The following is a 22,051-nucleotide window of genomic DNA, read 5'->3' on the forward strand; positions in this document are numbered from 1 at the left end:
ACTACGCACATCTACCTTTTTTGGATTTCGACAGGGGGTATAAGTGGAGTTGAAAACGAAAAAGATAATTACCGTCCTTTCCTGAACTCTTTAGATTAAAGAACTGTCTCTCCCTTTGTACCGTGCATACCCGGATGTGAGGTTGCTATTTTCTCTCTACCGGAATACGGAGTACATGATGCAGGAGATGCATCATTGCTCTGGTCTTGGATCTAATTATTTCCATTTTTGACTTTTCTCATTTCCATAAATGTTCCGAGCCTAGAGCCGTCAGGTTCACAGCCAATCAAGGCTTGGCTGAATCGAAAACGGAAACTTGGACCATGCGAGGCTTAGGCTACCTGCATTTTTGTAGGATCAACCTTCGAGGTCATTCTCTAGTATCACCTGAGAGAAAAAAAGAGAGGGGCGCCAACTAAAATATAGCTAATACCAAGTAGCGTATCGATTGCCTCAACGTTTTGTGGGCCTGTTTCATCGGGAGCGTGGTACAGACATCCATCACAGACGCCACCAAAAGGAGAGTTAGAAAAGCCTAGTCATCAAATGGGGACATGGAGCGGGAAGTTCGGCTATCCCAAGTGTTGAACAGTGGAGTTTGACCTTTTTTTTTTGAGTTCGCTTTCAACGGGATTTTCACTGAAGATGTTTGAATGTGATCAGTATGGTCAATCTCATATCACCTGCAGCTTATACCGTAGGGAAGTTGCAGGGCAATTCCACTCATTAGCGCCAATGTCTAGAACTTAGCGTGAACTAAACCAAGAAAAATCAAAAACGGAAAAGGAGGGCCATTTACAACGTGGCCAGGTGGATCGGATCGTGCTTAGGGCTCTGCCAAAGCCAAAAACAGACCAATCCCCGGCCAAGCCCGGGTCTTTGGTCAGGGGCGTTTTTCTCTAATCTATATTACAGGATTTGAACCATTTGAATGGACTATACGGAGGACCTGTTGAGAAATATATATTATGGAGGAGAGAGGATCATATTGTTTATAGTAAATATCGTACATATAAGATACAAATAATAGCCGATCTTGATGCAAAACACATCAAGCCCATCACGCGGCATTCAAGCCTGTAACCGGAGAGCATTTAAAGACCCACTACATTGCAGGGGCCACAAAAAAAAAAGGAAAAAAAAAGCAAAGGAGAAATAATTGGAGACAATTTTCCAGAAGGCCAGATGTGTCTGATTTGTCTTGATCAGAGTTCTCTTAGTGGAACCGCTGACACAACCTGAGAATTGCCGATCTTGGTATGCACTGAGCACACCGTAACAACACGGCTATGGCACAGTCGGGTTTCTTGAAAAGGATCCAGCCCTAGTCTGGTCACCCCCCTCCTTTGAATATACAGAGGTACTATGTTGGCAGGATTCAGCTCATGTTGGACGGAGTAGGGAGTAATAAATACGAGATACCTAAAGGAACCCTGCATGGCAAGATCCGAGACCCAGTACTCTGTACCTACCATGTTTCCCTTTCAATATAATCTACTTTTGTTATGATGAACTAGTAATAAGAACGGAGTCCACGGAGTATAGCGGTCACGGCGTTCTCAAATCAGCCTCTGTTGGTCATCTAACAGGATTCTATATCCACACTGATGAACTTCCCATTTGATTCCAAAGAAATCCACTCACTCCACTATTGGGGCACAGCCGATCCCAGCTTCCTTCATCCTTCCAGACGTCCCAAGTCGGGGGTTATGATTGCCCGGTTCCCCTTCCTAGCCCCAAAGAATGCAGCGGGAGCTGCGGGCCAGGTCAATTTGGCTTGCTTTAGCGTCATGTCATCAGCTCCTTACGGTGTAGCATCGGATGCAAACGTTTGGGTCACCCTGATCCCCGTGCGTTCTTTGTTTTCTTGGGGCTGATATGGTGAAAATGTGATGAGACCCAGAAACAGGGATACAAATGGACTCTGTACCTTACGACATATAGATGGGGAACGGAGGTAAGAGAAAAAAAAAATCCCGGTTGCCTCGGTCGCGATCTCCTTAATCAGATGTTGGTTATTTTTTGGCGGGGCTCATCTCGACGATCGTTGGGATTATCCCAGATCATTGCAACCAGCCGTTTCCCACCAGGCTACACTGTTAGAATCAGCTTCAGGTAGCTCCTAGTCTAGACCTTCAAACCCTGTGACACCTATATACAGACACGTAAGGTCAAATGCACGATGCACGATGAAGGCTGCAGCCTCACGGGTATCCTTCGTCATCGACTCAACTCTATAATTTGCATTCGTTCACAGCAGGCCTTGTAACGCCACGTAAGGTCTAGGTCCGAAGAAAACATTTCTTATCCGTCTGGAAGTCAAACAGAAACAAGTTGGGAAGTTCGACGGTCAACGTTCTCAGAGAGGTTGGACCAATCACATGTCTCCTTTCTCCCGAATTGAAATTGGGCAACTTTCGATTTCTCCTTTTCCTCGACCTCGCGCTTCCTTTGCTACAGGTTCCACATTCTTACTCCCTTTTCATACTCCGTCTCTTTAGTACAACATGCGCTGATCCTGCTTCCAAGGGAAAGTCAATGAGTTAGGGATCCATACCATGCAGGGGCTGATCCTGAGGGGCTTGCCCCTCGTATACTACGTAGCTCTCACTTGGTAGGACTATTTACTACGCTATTTCTATTTATGAGACTCCGCTTCGTACTCCGTACAGGATTCTCCAATAGTGCCGAACTTATACTTTGAACAAGGTATTGCTAGAAGAAGTCCGGTGCAGCTTATAGCAGGGGGTATATGCAACGAACAGCTGCAGTGAGATTGCACACCATTTCAAGGGTATCGGGGAACACAACCATCGTTTGATTTCTCAGTCCTGTGCTTGTGATGAAGAGATTTGCTCCGGACCCTACTTGAGCGGGACAAGAGTCTGAGATTAGAGCTTCGCCGTCTGGCTAAACGGCACATAACAATCTCCACTCATTCTCCGTCCATCTACAAAATGAGAGGGGCTCAAGCCCTGAAGTCATCTCCCGCGCTCCCCATAATAGTTTAATAAACTAGTCCCAATGAGGAAATGTAAATGCCCGGGCTCGCGTTAAGGCCTTTGAGACAGAAATGCCTATCACACATGCTCCGATTCGATTCCGTGCCTGGGATATATACATCCGCTTTGTCTTTTCACCGCGTTCTCCATCCACACATTTCCAATTTAATCGGTGTTCCACAACTGTATGCCGAGGTCAGATGTGATATACAGTGCTTCCGGATGTACTTCCCCCACAGGAAGCCTGCTTCAGTGTACAACGTATGTGTATACTAGATGCTGTATGTGTACTAATATGCACCGAGTCCACATCACTTCTTCATCTCCCATTCCAACTCCCCTACATATGCACCTCCAGCACACCTATTTTTGTCTGGCTCCATACAAACTCCATCCGAATTCCCACTTTAAAGATCACCCAAAAAAAAGATCCCAGCAAAATACTACTTTGATTATTAGTGGAAACAGCCCCAAAAAGAGACCCAGTTTACCGGAGTCACAGCCCCCACTTAAACGAGTATCATTTCCATATCGGACCAATGGTCTAACGGGGTCATTCTCCCGCTTCTTGCCCGCTCCAACAGCGAGACGCCCTTGAAGTGGATACGAAATAGAGGTGGGTGTTGCCGAGAGCGATGAGCGCATTATTGATGAGAGTCATGAGCACATTATTGAATTTCGGGCACTAGCTGTTGCAGACGGGCACTTTTCCAGTGCAATCTCGTAGATCACGGGCGGACTGTGGAGTACAGAGTCTTGGTGTGGATGGAGCTTGCTGCGCATTAATTACGGGTTTGCGGCGTTGCGGTGTTGCGTTGTGCTTATTTCGAGACACATGTTTTTGCCACTCGGTGAGTACGGGGTGCGGAGGTGATTCGCGTTGCGATGGTTTCCATCTTTATTTTGAAGATGCCTAATTCTATCAAAACCGATCTAGTCAAAGCTGCCTAAGATGGTATCTCTAATAGGACAATTCCCTAGTTAGGGGAGCGTGCGACTAAGTTTCATTTGCTGGAATCTTATTGGTCTTCTTGACGCAATCAAGTTATCGATGCACAGAAGAGTAGAATGAGTCAATGGAAATATGCACTTGGCAGACCTAGACTGACTAGGTCAAAACTCGAACATATGAACTATCTTGCATGGTATCTATTCTTGCTCTGGTTTGACTTCCTTCTTGCGGTGTGTCGAGGCAGAGCGAAGCATCAGCAGCCATCATCCGTGAGCTCGGAGCTTCTTTCAGCAGGTTTCGGGAAATCCTGGCTAACGGCGACTTTTCCTGTAAATCCGCAAGAACCTCCTGTACTCTTTGAGGTAGGGCCGGACACGATCCTCGCCCTCATTGGTCCCCCTGTAATCAGCTTCAGTCCGATCAGACCGCAGCCCCAGTAATTAACGGGGCGATTATGGCTTTTGCCCTCGACCTGCTCGGGTGTATTGTTCAGTGCCTGTTTCATTATCATAGGCGATGTCCGTGTCCAAGGTAGGCAACCAGATTTGATCCAAACAGAGCCCTATTCCAGCCCAGATGCCCAAGATAAAGTATATCTTTAGGTATACTTGACTTGTCTTTTCAGCCAGGGGTTGCCTATTCGGTGATGCCACGGACGAGGGCTGAGAGTCGTGGCTGGACCTTCAAGTCAGACACGGAAGTGGCAAGCAGGAGATTGAAAACTACCGTCAGTCAACTCAAAGACACGCCGAGACATTCTCAACCTTGTTCCACAGCCCCTGCGTTTCTTCACGACTTGAAAATCGCCTTGCTGCTGCTGGTTATCCTGTCCGAACATTGATAACCATGGAGACGTAAGATACCAATGGCCTGATCATTTGCAGAAAAGAGAGTCCAATATATCTTGTTGGTTTGTTGTCAAATACTGCTTCCTTGATGGACTTCTCGTGGTGTTCAGAGCCCGAACTATCTGCTGCGTTAATATCCGGTCTTCCGATTCTATTCATTGGCAGCAACATTGCGAATCGGCCAGCTTCAGGCCGCACAGGCTCTTGGGTGTTTGGCTCCGTAGTTGCATTGCTGCGAGTCTGGAAATTGCGAATAGACTCCATTGTTGGTATGGTCGGTTCTCATGCTGTAGTTTCTTTGACGTAATAGTCATAAAGAGAGCGGACCAATAACGCATTGACTGGACATAGCCGCCAATAGAAGCGGATGAAGTATTTGTTCAACAATTGGAAGGACGCTATTCGTAACATCTCATGAAGGGCTAAAGGACGAATAGTCGTCGTCTTAACACAGTCAGACGTTATCGCCCATAACAAGTCAGCGGTTGTTCATCCCACAGACACTTGATACTTACCATATGTCTGTTCCCATCCAGGGTTTATTTCACCGAAAAAAGACCGCCGGTCAAATCAAGCAGCTGGGTTCTTGTATACTTCACGCGTGGTGCAAACTCCAACACTAAATAGAGAGGTCGGATTCTCTATTGAGGGTCAACTAGAGTTCCAAGAGCATCGGTCTGATATTCATTGAAACTCCATCCAAGCTGCCCAGTGATGCATGAGTGCGAGAGTTTGACCATCCGATGTTGTCTCATAGCGAAGCCCATAGCCCACAGCCCACGTCCTATTCCTTCTCCTAGTCTTCTTTCATAGAGTAAGCCGGACTTTAAAATCTAGGATCAGTAGACGCCACATCTCTCACAACATACTAACGGATATGCCATCAGGTCTGGCTGTTCCAATGGTCAAACTGCTTACCGCGGGACATTGTCCGCGATGCTCTCCCGTCCTCGGTCCACACCATACAACCTCGCCTGCGTTGCACAGCATCGCATTGCTTAGTCCATTGTGACAATGGCCAGAATCTATTCGTGACGTCCAAAGTCTTCAGCTCACAGATGGCCTCGAGAGGTCATTGCTCACGCAAGCCTTCCACTGATCGATCGGCCGGATTGTGTGATGCGACACCAAAGTTTGCGGATGATACCAGTGTCCGATTTTATCAAAGACATATCAACCAGCATTAGCTAAGTTGGGAGCAATGAGGTTGTGCCGCCAAAATGACGAACCAAAGATACTATTAGAGAATCTCATACATATAGCCCTGGACTCATTCCCAGCTCAAATGATCACAGCCCATAGCCAACCATCATACCCTTTCTCACCCACAGTCTGTAACAGAACAGAGTCCACACCAGGCTCCTTGCCTGCCTTCTCCACAACCTCTCGACAGCCTCTCAGATACGAATCATCGTCGCCAAAGCTGACCAGATGCCCATCACGCACAACATTATCAACACAAATGACCGAGTTCGGCTTCGACATATCTTTCGCCATCTGGAAATACTTCCAATTATTTACCTTATCTGCATCGATAAAGGTAAATCCAAACCGAGGCCGTCTCCCGGATTGAACCTCCCCACGTAAATTGCTGAGAATATCAAGCGCAGCACCATGGATGACCTCGACACGATCCGCCAGCCCCGAACGCTCGACGTTTATCTTGGCCGTATTATAGTGGTGTCTGTCGTACTCGACAGTTGTCAGGTACAGCTGTGGATTTTGACTAGCCATCCAGATGGCAGAGTAGCCGCCCAACGTGCCAATCTCAAGTGCATGCGTCACATTCGCGGTCCGACAGTGTAGCGAGAGGAACTTGGCCTGCGCAGCTGAGAGCGCATAGCTTGGTAAGCCCGCTCTATCGGAGGCCGAGATTGTATCTTGCAGCATCTGGGTATTTGGCCGGGTGTCTGGATGTCCCTGCGACATTGCATACGTGTCCACGGCTTCCCAGCGTGGGTTCCATGAATTGTTGTCCCAGTGACTCATTCTTGCTAAAACGGGAATATCGAAGTACTTCGACTGGTAGGGTAAGAATAGTCGCTGTAATTCGGGCAACACGAAAAAAAGAGCCGTGAACAATGTGACGGCACCCCAAGTTGATACACGATCCATGAGAAACGGCCATCAAAAGGAGAGAGCTTTCCCTCCCCTTTAGTCGACATAAAAGGTGACTAACGCAGGTATAAATGTCTTACATCGGGCATCTCATAGAATTATCTCGGTATATTATTTTTCAAATCTCCTGCACCGGGGTTTCTCCCTCGTGCTGACCAGACGGAGTCGGCAATCAACGATGGCTCATGATTGGCCAAGCGATCTGAAAATATAGAATGGTCACTGTTACAGCAGCCCTAAAGAATAGCCTATAGTTGTCTCCAGTATCCGGGCAATGAAGCACTTCCATCATGGGATGCCTAACACAAGACCTAAGGGAGAGCTCCAATCGCTATGGCTGGGCAAAGTAAATTCCGTAAGATGTCAATGTTTCGACCTTGACTAGTGATGTCATCGAAATTTCTTGCCAAAGAGATATTGTCTTCAAGAAAGTCGAGTCGATATCTTGCAAAACGTTAATATTATTGCCAAATTTGAGGACTATCATCTAGCGCTCCGCAAAGCCCGTAAATGAGCCTGGACTCTAGGCCAACGGCCCAACCCACAGCCACGGCCCAACTCACAGTGGGCTGTGGGTTGGGCTTTGTGGGCTTTGCTGGGCGCTACCATTATCTAGCCCAGAGTGGTCATTTTGAGTCGAGTAAACACAAATACTAGAGCGCCAAGATATAAGGATTTATACAGATGGAGATAGTTAGGTCCGATCCCGAAAATGACAGAAACTGGCTCCCCACCAAGCAACGAGCACATATATTTACGGCTTTGGGGCGTTCAATTTCTGATCCATCAGCACGCGCCACTGGGGTCCCCAGATGCGGAGTGAAACAATAGCTGAAATACCCGTGGCAAACGCAATCAGAGCAACCGTAGTGCACATCCATCCATTGCCAATACCATCGAGCATAGGTTGAGTGACGACAGCGCCGGTGCACGCGAGGATGTTTCGCACGAAGTTTGCCACAGCGACACCGCTGGATGCTTTCTTTGGAGTGAACTCCGTCAGTGCGGTCTGCACAGTGCCCATGACCAACATCATGCCAAGCCCGAAGAATATGGATGCAACACAGGGGACCGCCCACTGGATACCCTTTTCAGCGGTCCAGCCGTACCAAATCAACGAGGCTGGGTACAGTGTTAAACCCAGCCAGATATTCTCTCTCATACGGTCCTCGGGAAAGAACTTTAGCTTGCCGTTCTCATCGTAGCGATTGGCCTTGGTCGCCTCACGAATCATGATGTGGTCGATCCAGCGACCACCAAAGATCGACGAGATTGCATACCCGATTGTCGGTGCCAGGTATACAAGACCCACCTCCAAAACGCTGAAGTTGTAGGGAGCTTTGTCGAAAACGGCTTGGATGGAGACGTTCATGATGTACATGGTGAAGAAGGCGATCACACCGGACCAAATTACGACGATGACAGGCTGAAAGCGGAGCAGCGCCAATGCCTTGAACGGGCCAAAGATTGCCATGAATATCTTGACAAGAATGTTGGTGTTCTTCTGCTCTTCGGTCTGCGGCTTTGGCTCACGCTTTGGGATCGTCTCCGGCAAACACAGGAAAATCAGAAGCAGCATTACACCGCCAAAGATGGTGAGGAACCAGAGGGTGCTCCGCCAGCCGAGACCCTGAGTCAAAGCACCACCGATCACAGGTGCCACACCGGGTCCACAGAGAGGACCCAATTGGAAGACCCCCATAGCTTTGCCTCTTGCTTTCGGATCCCAGATATCGGCGACAGTTCCCGCGCCCACAGATTGGACGGAAGCTGAGGCTCCGCCGCTGAGGACTCGAAAAACGATCAACATTGCGATGTTGGGACTGACGGCACTGATGCAGGAGCAAACCAGGAAGAGGAAAAAGGAGAGGAGATACGTTGTTCGCCGTCCATGCTTCTCGGACAGTGCGGACCTAAAATTTGTGGTTAGAAAAGTCCTTGAACTCTCGCTTGTCATTAGGTGATAATTCTTGCATGTATACTTACCACCAGATAGGGGTGAAAGCCATGGCGAGCAAGTAAAGTGCCACTGATAAGTTGGCGACCGTCGGGGTCGTGTCGAGGTCATGCGCTACCTCGGCCAGGGCCGCTTTAATTTGGTCAATGGGAAATTATCCATAGGGAGTTAAACCATAGTACTCACGGAAGAAGATAGAGGAGCCCGTGGAGGATGTTATGGCAGCGAAGCTGACAATCACTGTCATCGCCCACTTGGTTCCATTACCATAATCACGCGGGTTGGTGATCTCAGGAATGACGGAGAATCGAGCCAGCAGGCCTCGCCGATCTGAGCGAGGAAGGACAACAATCCCTGATGGAGTAGTGTCCACGTTTGGTTCCACTTTGTTTACAGACTTCAGGGACTGAGAGGGCGAAGCCTCTGTGACAGACCTTTCAACATCGTGATTGAGGTTATTGACGGTCATGCCGGAGCTCTTCTCGTCAGCCGGCATTCTTCCGGTCAATACAAGTAAGGGTTGGTGCGTAGTAGAGCTGGGCGGATGCCACGAAGGTTATATCCCGGCATATTGTGTGTAAGGGTCTCTCGGGGATATTCACCATTTCCCAGGATAGCAAAGCCGAGCAAGAAGATACCAGGGAGGACACCACAGACCAGACGCGTCAGGTCATTGAAATATGTGACTTTGATCTACTCCGTGAATGGGAGGAAGGCAAAGAAAAAGAAACGAGGGGCGTCCAGCCAATTGGGGCAGAGGTTTGATGCCCGAGCTCCGCTACGCTAGTGAGCTTGGTGCGCCCATCAGCGGGCCCGTGCAGATCCCTTGGGTATTTTAAGTGTTCCCCGGGGCCCTCGACGCGGAGTTCAATACGTTTTAATCCGCGATACTGCTAAGCACGGATTTTGTAGAGGGTGAGACAGGTTTCAGGAAATGGAGATCGACGAGCTATAGGAAGCCAAAGTAGTTATGTGGGAACCAAGGTGGCAAGGTCGTACCGATCGATAACAAGCATCAGTGGCTTTTTCCAGGGGAATTTCGGCCCGGAGATAACCAGAAAATGCCGCGCCGACGCTGGGTACAAAAGGTAAACCCGCTCAAATATGATCAACACTGAGACAACCCTGCACAATGTCCGTTTCACCACCCACGATCCTTCTCATCGGCGCTTCGCGTGGCCTTGGCCACGCCATGGCAGCGGAATTCCTAGAAAAGGGATGGAACGTTGTCGGCACAGTCCGCGGAGGGTCGCAAACATTACTCCACGAGCTAGCAGACAAGTACACCGGTCGGGTTGACATTGAGACCTTGGACATTTGCCAACCCGATCAAATCCAGTCGCTAGACAAGCGTTTGTCGGGCAGAATATTCGACATCCTCTTTGTCAACGCTGGAACAACGAATCGTGACCAAACTCAAAAAATTGGCGACGTCTCAACCGAGGAGTTTGTACATGTCATGGTCACGAATGCGCTCAGTCCCATGCGTGTCGTTGAAAGTCTGGCACATCACGTGGCCCCGAAGGGTCTGATCGGTGTGATGTCCTCTGGACAGGGAAGCGTCAGCAACAATGAAACAGGCCAGCGAGAGGTATATCGTGGCACTAAAGCCGCGCTCAACATGTACATGCGAAGCTTTGCAGCTCGCCAGGTCCCATCGCGTCCGATGGTGCTGATGGCTCCAGGATGGGTCAAAACCGAGTTGGGGGGAGCGGATGCTCGGCTCACCATTGAAGAAAGCATCCCCAGCTTGGTCGACGTACTTATTGCAAAAAAGAACGACCTGGACTCGAATACCTCGACTACCTCGGTCGAACTGTCCCTTGGTGAGATATGATCACGTGCCCGCAAGAGCCCTCATCTTTGTTTTAACTAGAGTCTCTCTTCGTCTCCTTCTGTCTCTTCTCCTGTTCTCTTACTTCTCTATAAAGAGATTAAAAACCATAATCATGATCTTTGTTGAGGAAAATGTACCTAAACACTAACCCATTATTGTAATGATAATCTCGTCGATTTTGCTTCATCTGAAATATATCGAGATATGTAAGTGTCACAACAAGCATGGTTAGTTCAGGATTCCACAGAAAATTTGACCGGGTGGTCTACAAGACTTATATTGCAGGTACATGTCTCCAAGCGTTGGGCAACCCGCCATAAAACACCCATCGGGTCATGTTCCCGACCACCATTTCGCCTCCACGCCCAACCCTTTGCAGGACTCCAGCTGCAACTTCCTTAGGCACATAATTGCCATCTTTCTCGGTCATTGCCCGCTCAATGGAGTCAATTCCCATGTGCGCAATCTTGAGAAAATCACTCTTGGTGATCGGAAAGTCCGACCCTAGCTCCAGCGGTTCCAGGGCATACAGAGCGCGAAGTAATTTCACAGCGTGACCCTCGTCCCGGTAGACGTTTGCACGATGGAACAACTCGGACCACCCATGTGTGGGATATCGTGGCATGTAGTTAACCACTCGGTCGGCGTACAGCGGGGGGCACGCTGTACCAGCATACATCACCGCATCGACACGTACTGTGGCTTCAAGTATTCGTGCTTTGTCCTCGTTCGACAGCCAATCCTGTGCCAGGATTGCAGGAAGGAATGCTGCCAGCGTTGCCGCATGGAGAGTCACAAAGTCCATGGCTTCGCGTTTACCCGGGCGCTGAGCGGCTCCTAGCATGTATGCAGAGGTGTGCATCATGTCCGATAGTTTGAGCTTTAGGTCCGCGGGCTCGGCCTTGACCCGGAACTGACTGAGGTAGGGTACAAGCTGTGTAGGCGTGACGCGCTTGAGGAAGCCGTCGGGGATCTTGTTGAATGGGTCGTCCTCTCTCGTTCCCGTGGAAATATGGCTATCAGCCTGGAGGGAATCCAGAACTTGAAGCATCGACTTGGATGGTATGTCCGGGTTTGCAAGCACATATTCTTCTGTGGGGAGAAGGAAACTCGAGGGCCAGTTATCGTGAACGCAGGCTCCGGCCAGCGCCTCTGCAACAAGACTCGGCTGGTTGAATTCAATGCCACACCCAAGATGAATCATAGGATGGACAAGATCTAGACAGGAAGATGGAGATAAGTGAGCATCTTGTCGTCGTAGCGGTTAGATATGTCGACTCACCCGCAAACATGCGGCCCAGGATGTCATTTGCTCGCTCATCTCCCTTGAAGAGATATTCCTTGACCACTTCCTGCATTCCCTTGCCGGTGATTTCTTCCTCAAAGAACTTGAGGAAATCGGGGTAACAGTCATCGATCCCCAGGCACTTTTTGAAAATCTCTGGGTCGTGCAAACCATCGTTGGAGGATGCCTCCGGGTATCCGGGGTTCATGTCATCTTGATAAGGTGTGTTGTAATCCCACATATCCTGAATCTCAGCTGGGGTCGCTCCCAGTGCCCACATTGCAAGAAGATGATGAGTGAGATGGTCTTGATACAGGTTAGCTATTCACCCTAAATTATTATATGCGTTACGTTCAACCTACTGTGGAGAGTGAGCTTCCATCGCGTCTTGTATAAAGTATGATTCTTGGTGAGCAATTCGGATACAAGCAGTGCGCTCTCTCTTGTCAGATTATCGACATGAACATGGCCTGGAGTGGTCTCTGGAGACAAGATAACAGTCGTTGCCGTTGGTTGGGTCATATTGCTGGACTAGGGGATACTCCATTTGCGAGAAAATAGAGATAATGAAATTGTAAAATATATCACCACAAAAATACCAGAATTTACCTCGGGAGCCGAAGACCAAAAGCGACAATTTCGGGAACCGATCGGGTTCATGGAGGATCTTTGACATACCTAGTAAGATTAGCCCCAACGCCAGGGATGCACTGCTTGTATAATTGCTGAGGTGAGTCTAGTCGCATGCTTAGAGTCATACAATACATCATTGCTCTCAGAACACATCTATACCCCACAGGCATTTCAAAAACGCCATGCCTCGTATCCTTTGCCTTCATGGCCACGGAACGAGTGCTTCGATCTTCAAATCCCAAACGGCCGCATTCCGGTCTAAGCTCGATGAAAGTTATGTGTTCGACTTTATCGACGCTCCATTCCATAGCCAAAGCGCACCCGGCATAAAAACCATCTACAAGACGCAAACATACACCTGGTGGCCTCAGGGTACTCCCGAGTCAATCCGTTTCGCCCACAAGTGGGTAGCTGACTATGCGCGCGAAAATGGACCTTACGATGCTTTTTGCTGCTTCTCCCAAGGGTGTTCCCTTACTGCGACGATGGCACTCTACCATGCCATGAACATCAATGAGCCTGATTTGGAACCCCTCCCATTTCGCGCAGCCATCTTCATATGTGGCGGTGTTCCCTTCCCAGCCCTCGAAGATATGGGTCTAGAGGTTTCACCGTTGGCGCATGAGGTCAATAGGTACACTGGGGCCTTGCTGAATGATACAGCCGGGCAGTTGACAGTGCTAGCTCAGAACTTGTGTCTGATCAAACGTGGGTTAGGGCTGTGGGAATATGCCGCAGAGCGCAATCTGCATAACCCTGAGTCAAGACCCGAACGGAACAACGTATTTGGTCTTGATTTTACCAAGTTTCCTGAAAACGCACGCATCAAAATCCCCACTGTGAATATTTATGGATCGAAAGATCCAAGGTGGCCGGCTGGTATTCAGTTGGCGGAATTCTGCGATGATACCATGGAGTTCGATCATGGTGGTGGGCATGATATCCCCCGCTCTACGCAGGTCTCGAACAAGATCGCAGATATGGTTAGGCAGGTTATAGAGAGGGTCAATTTGCCAAGCACCAAAGTCACAGAGGATGAGATGGTACTGGAGGAGCTATCGGGGTTGAAGGTTGAATATGCCACCATCAGCGTAGACGAGCTATGATAATATTTATAGAAGCATTTTGTACTTAGTGAACAGACCTTGATAGTATTTGGTGTGACTTGTTTTGCCTCTTAGCTTAATGCTGCTTGTATAAATCCATCTTGCGCTCTTCTCATCGACTTGGAGGAACGCGATGTTCATTTTGAATCTATGAAGAATCTTTGAAAAGCTTTATGTGTAATAATCAAAAGTTGAAGCTCTTGATTCAGTTCCTTGTAAACATGTGAGGGAAGAAATCTACGAAGACCTGTAGAAGGATGGCGTATTGTGAGATAATTGACTGAGCAGTTGAGAGGGAACAAGTTCTAGAGACTAAGAAATTTGACAATATGAATAGACGCATAAGACAAAGACATCAGAAAAGCACAAATCCAAAGCAAATAGATACACTGTATACTCTTATATACCTCACGAGCTCAAGAAACCAATCTCCTTCCAGATATGAATATATTTTCTCACAACTTCCTCGCTCACAGGCCCCACGGCAGCCAGGGTCTTGGAATGCTCAAGCGTGTTCTTAACATCCAGAACAAGTCCACCGCAGGACATACGAAGGTAGTTGCTGTCCAGGAACTCCAACAGTGTGGAAGCGGGGTTGTTGCGCTGAGGTGCAGCCTTCACGCGAGCAACCCATTCGTCGAAGGGAATCAGATCCTTAATGCCCAGAGCATCAGCCAATATGGCATTTACCTCTTTCCAGGGTTGGCCAACCGGATTCTCAATGTGGTAGATTGGATGGGGATTGTTCTCAGCGAGGACAAGATCAGACAAAGTGCCTGCAATCTCGTTCACTGAGGTCCAAAACACCGTGCCAGGAGCATCAGGAAGCGCGTTGAGAGTTTGGGACGACTTGATAAGGAATCCGAAATGCTCCATGGGATTCCAGTAGCCGCTGGTACTAGATCCAGCAATCTGTCCCAAACGGACAACCATCGTGCGGAATCGATCGGCATGTTGCTGGATAGTACGGCTCAGCATCAACTCACAGCCCCATTTGGCTTCTCCGTAGCCGTTGGTCAGAGCACTGTCGATGTCGACACTTTCTTCCGGGACCATGATTCTTTCCTGCTTGTCACCAAGGCGGTAGTGACCCACGACACCGACAGAGGAAACCATCTGGAAGCTGAACTTGAAAGAGGCAGGACGCTGGGAGCTGCTGTCGCACGCAAAATCAATCAGATTGCGCATGACTTGGAACTGTGACTCGAACCCAGATAGCGCACGCTTAGCGCTCATGGGCCACGCTTGGTGAATAAGGTGAGTGACAGAGCCTGTGAGGTCATCGTACTGAGTCTTTGTCAGTCCCAGCATAGGCTTGGCACTGTCAGTTTGTAGAACAACGAGCTTATACTTGAGGGCCTCTGGGAATCGGATTCCTTTTCCACGCATAGCCTTTTGCTGGCGAATCTCGGGCTCAGCTCGATTCTCGCGGTTCAGGCAGACAACTTTTGCCACATCTGGAAGCTGAGCCAGGTGATAAACAAGGTTGCTTCCCAGGCTACCGGATGCTCCAGTCACCATGATAATCTTCTTGTCTGGTGATGGTGCAACGGCTGAAGAAGAAGGCTTAGGGACAGAAAAGCCAGCAGTGTACTTGTCCACATAATCAGTAACTATCTTTCTCCGGACAGCCAGGGCAATTGGGTCAAGCGCTTGATGCTGATCTGGGACTATGGGCTCGATATTTTGTTGGATTGGAGGCATAGGGGTCGATGACTGCTCCTGAGCAGGCCCATTGATAGTTGGATCGCCCACTAGCAGCTGTCTCAAATCGGCCACAGTAGGACATTCAAGGAATAGGGACTCATGCTGAATATCCAAATCCAGCTCCTCTCGGAACCGACTCACGATAACGAGAGACAAAAGAGAGTCCACACCAGAATCAGCGAAGTTGGTGTCATCAGTAAGCTCATCCATGGCAACACCGCTCTCTTCGGAAATGATACTCAGCGCATGCTTCATATCAACCTTATTCTCACATATAATGGGTGTAGTGGCGCCTGTTCCTTCACTGTTGGGTGTGCTTATGCCGTCTTCACTGGACACAGTCGACGGTGCGGAGGGATGGACTGTGGGACTAGAGTTGGATCCGCCCAGTAATCTCTTGAGATCGCCAACGGTGGGATACTCGAAGAAGAAAGCATTGAAGTCTAGGTCAAGATCAAGCTCCTCCTTGAAGCGGGCTGAGATAGTGAGCCCCAGAAGGGAATCGATACCAACATCACCGAAAACGGTACTATCGGACAAGTCATCGATAGAGATTCCACTCTCATCCGCAATAATCACTAACGCTGCTAGGAACTGGGAGGGCTGGGGCGCAGGGGCGCTAGCGGCAATAGGAGCTGGAGCAGTAGTAGAAGCTGGCTTTGCTTTGACTGGCTGCTGCGGTTTCTGTGACTTTGCGCCGCTCTCAAGAGACAGAATAACCTTCAGCACCCGGCGGGGAACGCCTTGAATCTAGATATCTTTAGTATTTGTGAATTGGAGAAGAGAAAGGATGAGCAACCTACCGAAATTTGTCCGAAGAAAGCAACGACTCTGTCACCGTCGAAGATGACAACATCACCATGCCACAACTTATCTTTGCCTTCCTCCATGCGGGTGTAGGTGGTGTACGACCTGTCAAAGTCAATTGGCTCAAAGAGCTGGAGCGAGCCCCAGCCGTGGTTCATGTATACCTCGTTGTCAAGGTCTGTGCGGTCATTACAGTTCATAGTAAAACCGCAAGACTGCGTGAGGGAGTCAATAATAGCTGGATGAGTGTGGTACTGACCACCCCTCTTGACAGTACCATAGCTGAGACGTGATGAAGCCTCCAGGGTTTTACTGTTGAGCACAACCTCATCAATAGCTCGGTAGTCATCGTGGAAGCGAGCGAGAGGACGAATAGCGCGATACACCATCGGACGGTTGAAGCGGGCAGTTGTCTCACGAGCGATACCATCCCGCAAAGCTTGCATCTTAGCTTTGACTTCCCCAGCGGCATTCTGGAGAGACTTCTGAAGACTACGGTCCTTGAATCGAATAATGCAGCGGGAGTGCTCCTGAAGTTTCCCCTTGCTCTGTGTCCAAATTAGCAATTTGCTTACAGTGAATGAAGTCAGGGCATAGAAAGAAGACTCACATCAAATGACATGAATTTGACCAGTACGGATTGAGACGCCCAGTCCGCCTCGCCATGGGCCTGGAGAAGCTGCTCTGTTGCTCCATTCTTGAGGATCAGAGCCTTCGAGATAGTCATGTCCGATACATCAACCAAATTATTCTCTTGGGCAGGGTGATAGCGGTTGAGAAGATAGGTACCCAGGGTCAAGGCAATGTCCGCATAGACTGATGGCGTGCAGAGAGGAATTCCATCAACTTCATGGCCTTGAACCAGTGGGCTGAGATCCTTGCGTGCAATATCAGCCTCGACGACAATCTTGGTCTTGACCGAGTCGCCAGACTCCTCCATAATGCGGTGGATGGTTGTGCTTTCCAGGCTTGGCCCAGCGGTAACCGTCATGGGCGGGTCACCCTTGCGTAGCGACCAGTCATTCACATATTGCATCCAGAATTCTTTCAGATCCCAACTGTATGCTGGAATACGAAGGACTTTGTGGAAGTACTTGAAATCACGCTGGTAATCAGCCCAATTGATATCGGCACCTGCGGTATAAAGAGTCTTCAATGCGGTTGTAAGGACCTGCGACATTGAATGCGCACGTTGTGCAGATGCGAGAGTAATCATCTGCGATCCTAAAACAGCTTTAACCATACCAGAGATGGCCGGGTGAGGACCAATCTCGATGGTTATGGTTTGTTCAGTCAGAAGACCGCTGTTGTAGCCAGCCTGGAGCGCTTTGAACATGTTGACTGGCTTGCGGGCATGAAGGGAAAGGTAAGCAGGGTTGAACTCATTTTCTGTAGCCACAGTTCCTTTCAATGGGCACAAAACTGGAATCTTGGACTTGAAGAATGTGACGCCCTTGGCGACCTCCGCAAAATCGGCCATGATGGGGTCGATCTGCGAGGAGTGGAAGGCATAAGGGACCTTCAGCAGGGTGGACTTCATGTTGGCGTCAGTAAGAGCATCCTTGAAGGTAAGAACCTTTTCCTTTGTTCCAGCAAGCACAGTCTCAACAGGGGAGTTAATGCAGGCCGTTTCGTAGTCTTGATCTTTGAGGATTTCGGCAATCTGTTCTACTGAGCCCCGGACAACAAGCATGGCGTGAGTATCGCGGGTGCACTTCTCCTGGAGCATCTCAGCTCGCTTTCCAACGAGATAGATAGTGTCTGCATCCAAAAGTACCCCTGCGACATTCAGCGCGGCATACTCACCGAGACTATGACCAACAACAGCAGTGGGGAAAATGTTCCACGATGCCCATAGTTTGCTAAGCGCAATCTGCATACAGACACTGGCCAACTGGACAGCAGTCGGGCCAAATACGCCGATGTCTGTCTCATCGGATTGTATGACAGGTAGGAAAGACGGGAATCCGAGGCTCTGTGCAATCTGATCGAGTCGGGCGATCTCGGTGCGGAAGATGGAGAATGTTTCGAACAAATCCTTTCCCATTCCCGGATACTGGGCGCCCTGGCCAGTAAAGGTAAACACAACCTTCGGGGCACTCTTTGGCCTGGTCATCCCCAGATTGTCCCGCAGTGCAGTCTCGATCTGGGTGCAGATATTGGTCACATTTGAGCCAGAAAGCATAACACGATGTTTATGATGCATCCGACGGGCTGTGGTAGTGTAAGACAGCTCACCCAAAGAGACTTCGGGATTCTGCTTTAAGTAATCAAGAAGAGAGCTCAAGTTGCCCTGGAGAGAGTTCCCAGCTTTGGCCGATACGGCGACGAGATGCACAGTTTTGGGATCAGCAGGTGCGAGTGGCAGCTGCTTCGGAATCGGGGCGTCTTCAATCAAGAGTGCTGAGTTGCCGCCGGCTGCACTAAAGTTGTTCACAAAAACGCGGCGAGGCTTGGAAGGGTCGGTGCTTCTCTCCCATGCTGTTGGCTTCAGGGCGATATTGACATTGCGCTCCTCGAGATCAGTTGGAAACTTGGAATTAATCTTGGTCTTGATTCCACAGTGCGGGACAATCATATTCTTCTCCATCATTAGGAGCACCTTGATAAGGGCTGAGACACCGGAGGCGGCCTCGCCGTGGCCAATGTTTGCCTTTGCTGAGCCCAAGTAGAGAGCTTGTTCTTCTGTCCGGCCCTTAGGGACTTCCGAGAGCGCCGGGGCAAAAGTGTCCAACACACTAGTCATCTCACCGGCATCGCCTGCTTGAGTGCCGCTATATTATAGTAAGTATTGTATCGCACATGCGGGCTGGGATGACTTACGTTCCATGCATCTCCACATAGCTGACGGTGTATGGATCCACAGCGGCTTGGTTCAGAATCTTCTTGAAAATTGCGCGCTGGGCTCCAGAGTGAGGCCGGGTAATAGATTCTGACTCGGCAGAGTGGTTTGTGGAAGCGCCGAGAATGACACCGAGAATAGGGTCCTTGTCAGCGATGGCATCGTCCAGCCGCTTGATGATGACTGTTCCAATACCCTCACCACGGCAATAGCCATCAGCATCATCGTCGAATGTTTTGCAATTCCCAGTTCGCGAAAGGAAGTGACCCCTATCAAGACCAGACGTGAAATCCGGGTTAGTCAGAACATTAGTACCACCGGCGATAGCAGTATCGATGTCTCCTCTCCAAAGGGAGTTACACGCTATGTGAATACCAGCCAAGCTGGATGAGCAGGCAGTGTCCACTGCGTAACTCGGACCACTGAACTTGAAACAGTAGTTGATCCGACCGGGGATAAAAGCTCGGTTCCCACCAGGGATGAAATATGTGTCAATGTTTTGTGCACTGTTCGTCTCCATCCAGTCGTTGCTAGTAACACCGTAGAAGACACCAACACGATCACGTCGGGTCGAAGGGGTAGCATCCGGAACAAGTCCAGCTTGCTCGATTGCTTCGTACGCCGTCATCAAGGCTAGTCGCTGGGCAGGATCGATCTGGGGAGCCTCGCGCGGAGATATGTTGAAAAAGCGCGCGTCAAATCCAGCTGGATCATCAAGCCAGCATCCAAATGGGGATGCGCTAGTATTTTTGTTCTTTCCAGTGGGGTCAAAGTGTGTGTTGACATCCCAGTGAGAAGCTGGTACTGGCTTGTGCATGTCCAGGCCCTGATAGAGAACATCCCAGAATGCCTCGTTGTCTTTGGCGCCGGGGAATCGCCCTGACATTGCAATAATGGCCAGCTTAGACTTGTCATGTGAGGCATTGAAGGTTGTAGAATTGGAAGCCAATGTATTCGAAGCCTGACCGGAGGACACCAAAGTCCGTAGCGACGTCTGCTTCAGTGCAGTGTAGATCAGCTGATGAGCTGTGCTTCCAATAGGAACGACGCTAAATGACTGTGGGGTCGCGCTCTCAAGATAGGCTTGAAGCTCTCCGAGCACATCACTCCAACTAATGGTCTGCAGCAATATCTGCTTCACAGCGGACTCTAGGAGGGACCCAAAATTGCGTGTAGTGGCTCTTTCTCCAGTGCTTGAAAAGACAGGAACTTGTTCCAAGCACTGAGAAACCTCGTCAGAGGCAAATTCACCAATAAGTTCGGTGACGTCGAACATAGAATACAGATGCGGTGCATGGTACGGGGCATAGATGGGGATCTCTTTGAATATCAGATCCTTGCCCTGCCTTGATTCCTTGAGGCGTGCGAGAGATTTGGGCGGCCCACTGACGGTGATCCCGTTGGGAGAGTGGGCGCTGATGTATGGCTTGCTCGTCAATGGCATAGCCTACAAGACCCATATGAGCTTTCAGATCTCAGTTAGATAGGAGAGGTAACTCACAGTTTGCGCACAGAATTCATGAATTGCCTCGGAGCTCTTAGATCCAGGGATCAGGACTGACCAGCTCCGATCAGATTCTTCCGGGGAAGCCACGCGGTGGGCAACTTCATTGACAAGTACGCCAGTCTTGAAAGCTACAACAACAGCATTGACCGCCAATGGGACGAGGTCTACCACGCTATGGCTGCATGCTACGGCCGCCGCTGCTAGGGATCCGGTGCAAAGACCAAGCGCAAGAGTCTTGCCCGCGAAGAAGTCACCAGGGTCGGACTGACTGATGAACATCCCAAGTTGATAGATGATAGTAACAGCCATGTCGAGAGGAACAAGCCTATTTCCACTTTGGTTCCACAGAATCAAATCGTCGACACATGTTAAACGCGGATAAGCATCCCTGAGAACGGGCGGAAGCTTGTAAATTTCGGCACGCACAGCATCATAGGATTTGACGAGAAAACTCTCAACGACGGGGTTGTTTCTCTTCTGAAGCAGGTCTTTCAGGTGTGTCTGAAGATCGTAGGTCTGGTCTCCAAAGAGATATAATTTCAATTGGTCAGCCATTATGGATACACTTGAACTCAGCACGAAAACGAGGGGAGCATGTGGGTGGGTTTGAAAGGAGTTTGCGCCGCAGCTGGACGACTTGAGATATTCCCTTGCACGATTTAAACTCCTTTAAAAGAGCTGGCGCCCATCAAGTGTCCGGAGTCATCCACAGAGCCCAGTCCCATCTCGGGCTCAAATTGAAGATAGCCGGGTATCAAATCGGCATCAAGGCCAACAATACACCTGTATCGGAATTCCGGGTACTTCTACATTGTATATGAGGTCAAACATGTCATATGCCGAATATATTGATATGTGAATGAGCATAAGCCCCGTGTCAACTAAAGATCGACGTTGCCCATGTGGTTAGGAGAAATCCACTGGCGATCTATCAGGCTCACGTAAGGAAAGGCAAGACCGAGACCAACCCCGAGATGAAACCCGATATCCATTCGTCCATTGTGATTTCCGGGACCTGTGCGCATTCAATTTGCAGAAATCTCCGAGAGAGATTGCTATACGCTAGTTGACAGAATATAGATAGCCCCAAAGTTGTATTCCACACCTTCCCCTCGAAATGACTGTCAACAAATGACTCGATCCGGAGAATTAACCCAGATGAATATGCTACTGTCGGATTCGGTGATAGGAATCCAAAATGTACATGGAAAACTCATTTTACCCAGTTGAAGCCATTCGTTTTTACTGCATCATAACGTTTGACATTCTTGTGTTTTTTCAAGCTGCCCACTGAAGGGAGAAATCTGTAGATAAATTACAAAAGAGATATTTGAAATATCTGAGATGTTATACGAAATGCTATCTAGGAAGATATCTCAAAAGACTATTTAAAAGTAACAAAGGCATGTAAACTTGGTTGACGATCAAGTTATATCAATTCTGTGATAAG

The 22,051-nt window shown here is 49.2% G+C and overlaps 8 protein-coding genes across 8 annotated transcripts; 2 read left to right on the forward strand and 6 right to left on the reverse strand.

Moving 5' to 3' along the window:
- Positions 1–4,207: 4,207 nt before the first annotated feature.
- Positions 4,208–4,459, reverse strand: N7500_000427 (uncharacterized protein; the record flags this gene model as incomplete). The annotated part of the gene is made up of 1 exon (XM_056671573.1): positions 4,208–4,459. The coding sequence occupies one exon, from the start codon at positions 4,457–4,459 to the stop codon at positions 4,208–4,210; it is 252 nt and encodes an 83-aa protein (XP_056537146.1).
- Positions 4,460–4,775: 316 nt separating this feature from the next.
- N7500_000428 (uncharacterized protein) lies at positions 4,776–5,066 on the reverse strand (the record flags this gene model as incomplete). Its single annotated transcript, XM_056671574.1, has 1 exon — positions 4,776–5,066. The coding sequence occupies one exon, from the start codon at positions 5,064–5,066 to the stop codon at positions 4,776–4,778; it is 291 nt and encodes a 96-aa protein (XP_056537147.1).
- Positions 5,067–6,083: 1,017 nt separating this feature from the next.
- On the reverse strand, positions 6,084–6,791 carry N7500_000429 (O-methyltransferase; the record flags this gene model as incomplete). The annotated part of the gene is made up of 1 exon (XM_056671575.1): positions 6,084–6,791. One exon carries the CDS (start codon positions 6,789–6,791, stop codon positions 6,084–6,086), a length of 708 nt encoding a protein of 235 aa, XP_056537148.1.
- Positions 6,792–7,674: 883 nt separating this feature from the next.
- On the reverse strand, positions 7,675–9,373 carry N7500_000430 (MFS transporter; the record flags this gene model as incomplete). Its single annotated transcript, XM_056671576.1, has 3 exons — positions 7,675–8,833; positions 8,907–9,009; positions 9,064–9,373. 3 exons carry the CDS (start codon positions 9,371–9,373, stop codon positions 7,675–7,677), a joined length of 1,572 nt encoding a protein of 523 aa, XP_056537149.1.
- A 636-nt stretch (positions 9,374–10,009) lies between these two features.
- On the forward strand, positions 10,010–10,714 carry N7500_000431 (uncharacterized protein; the record flags this gene model as incomplete). The annotated part of the gene is made up of 1 exon (XM_056671577.1): positions 10,010–10,714. The coding sequence occupies one exon, from the start codon at positions 10,010–10,012 to the stop codon at positions 10,712–10,714; it is 705 nt and encodes a 234-aa protein (XP_056537150.1).
- A 274-nt stretch (positions 10,715–10,988) lies between these two features.
- On the reverse strand, positions 10,989–12,521 carry N7500_000432 (questin oxidase family protein; the record flags this gene model as incomplete). The annotated part of the gene is made up of 3 exons (XM_056671578.1): positions 10,989–11,932; positions 11,997–12,305; positions 12,362–12,521. The coding sequence occupies 3 exons, from the start codon at positions 12,519–12,521 to the stop codon at positions 10,989–10,991; spliced, it is 1,413 nt and encodes a 470-aa protein (XP_056537151.1).
- Positions 12,522–12,814: 293 nt separating this feature from the next.
- N7500_000433 (Serine hydrolase FSH) lies at positions 12,815–13,738 on the forward strand (the record flags this gene model as incomplete). Its single annotated transcript, XM_056671579.1, has 1 exon — positions 12,815–13,738. The coding sequence occupies one exon, from the start codon at positions 12,815–12,817 to the stop codon at positions 13,736–13,738; it is 924 nt and encodes a 307-aa protein (XP_056537152.1).
- Positions 13,739–14,146: 408 nt separating this feature from the next.
- N7500_000434 (Acyl transferase/acyl hydrolase/lysophospholipase) lies at positions 14,147–21,156 on the reverse strand (the record flags this gene model as incomplete). Its single annotated transcript, XM_056671580.1, has 5 exons — positions 14,147–16,195; positions 16,249–16,800; positions 16,863–19,026; positions 19,076–20,541; positions 20,596–21,156. The coding sequence occupies 5 exons, from the start codon at positions 21,154–21,156 to the stop codon at positions 14,147–14,149; spliced, it is 6,792 nt and encodes a 2,263-aa protein (XP_056537153.1).
- Positions 21,157–22,051: the final 895 nt, after the last annotated feature.

This window comes from Penicillium coprophilum, assembly GCF_028826855.1.
Source record: "Penicillium coprophilum strain IBT 35676 chromosome Unknown utg000001l_segment0_segment0, whole genome shotgun sequence".
In the NCBI taxonomy this organism is placed as follows: Eukaryota; Fungi; Ascomycota; class Eurotiomycetes; order Eurotiales; family Aspergillaceae; genus Penicillium; species Penicillium coprophilum.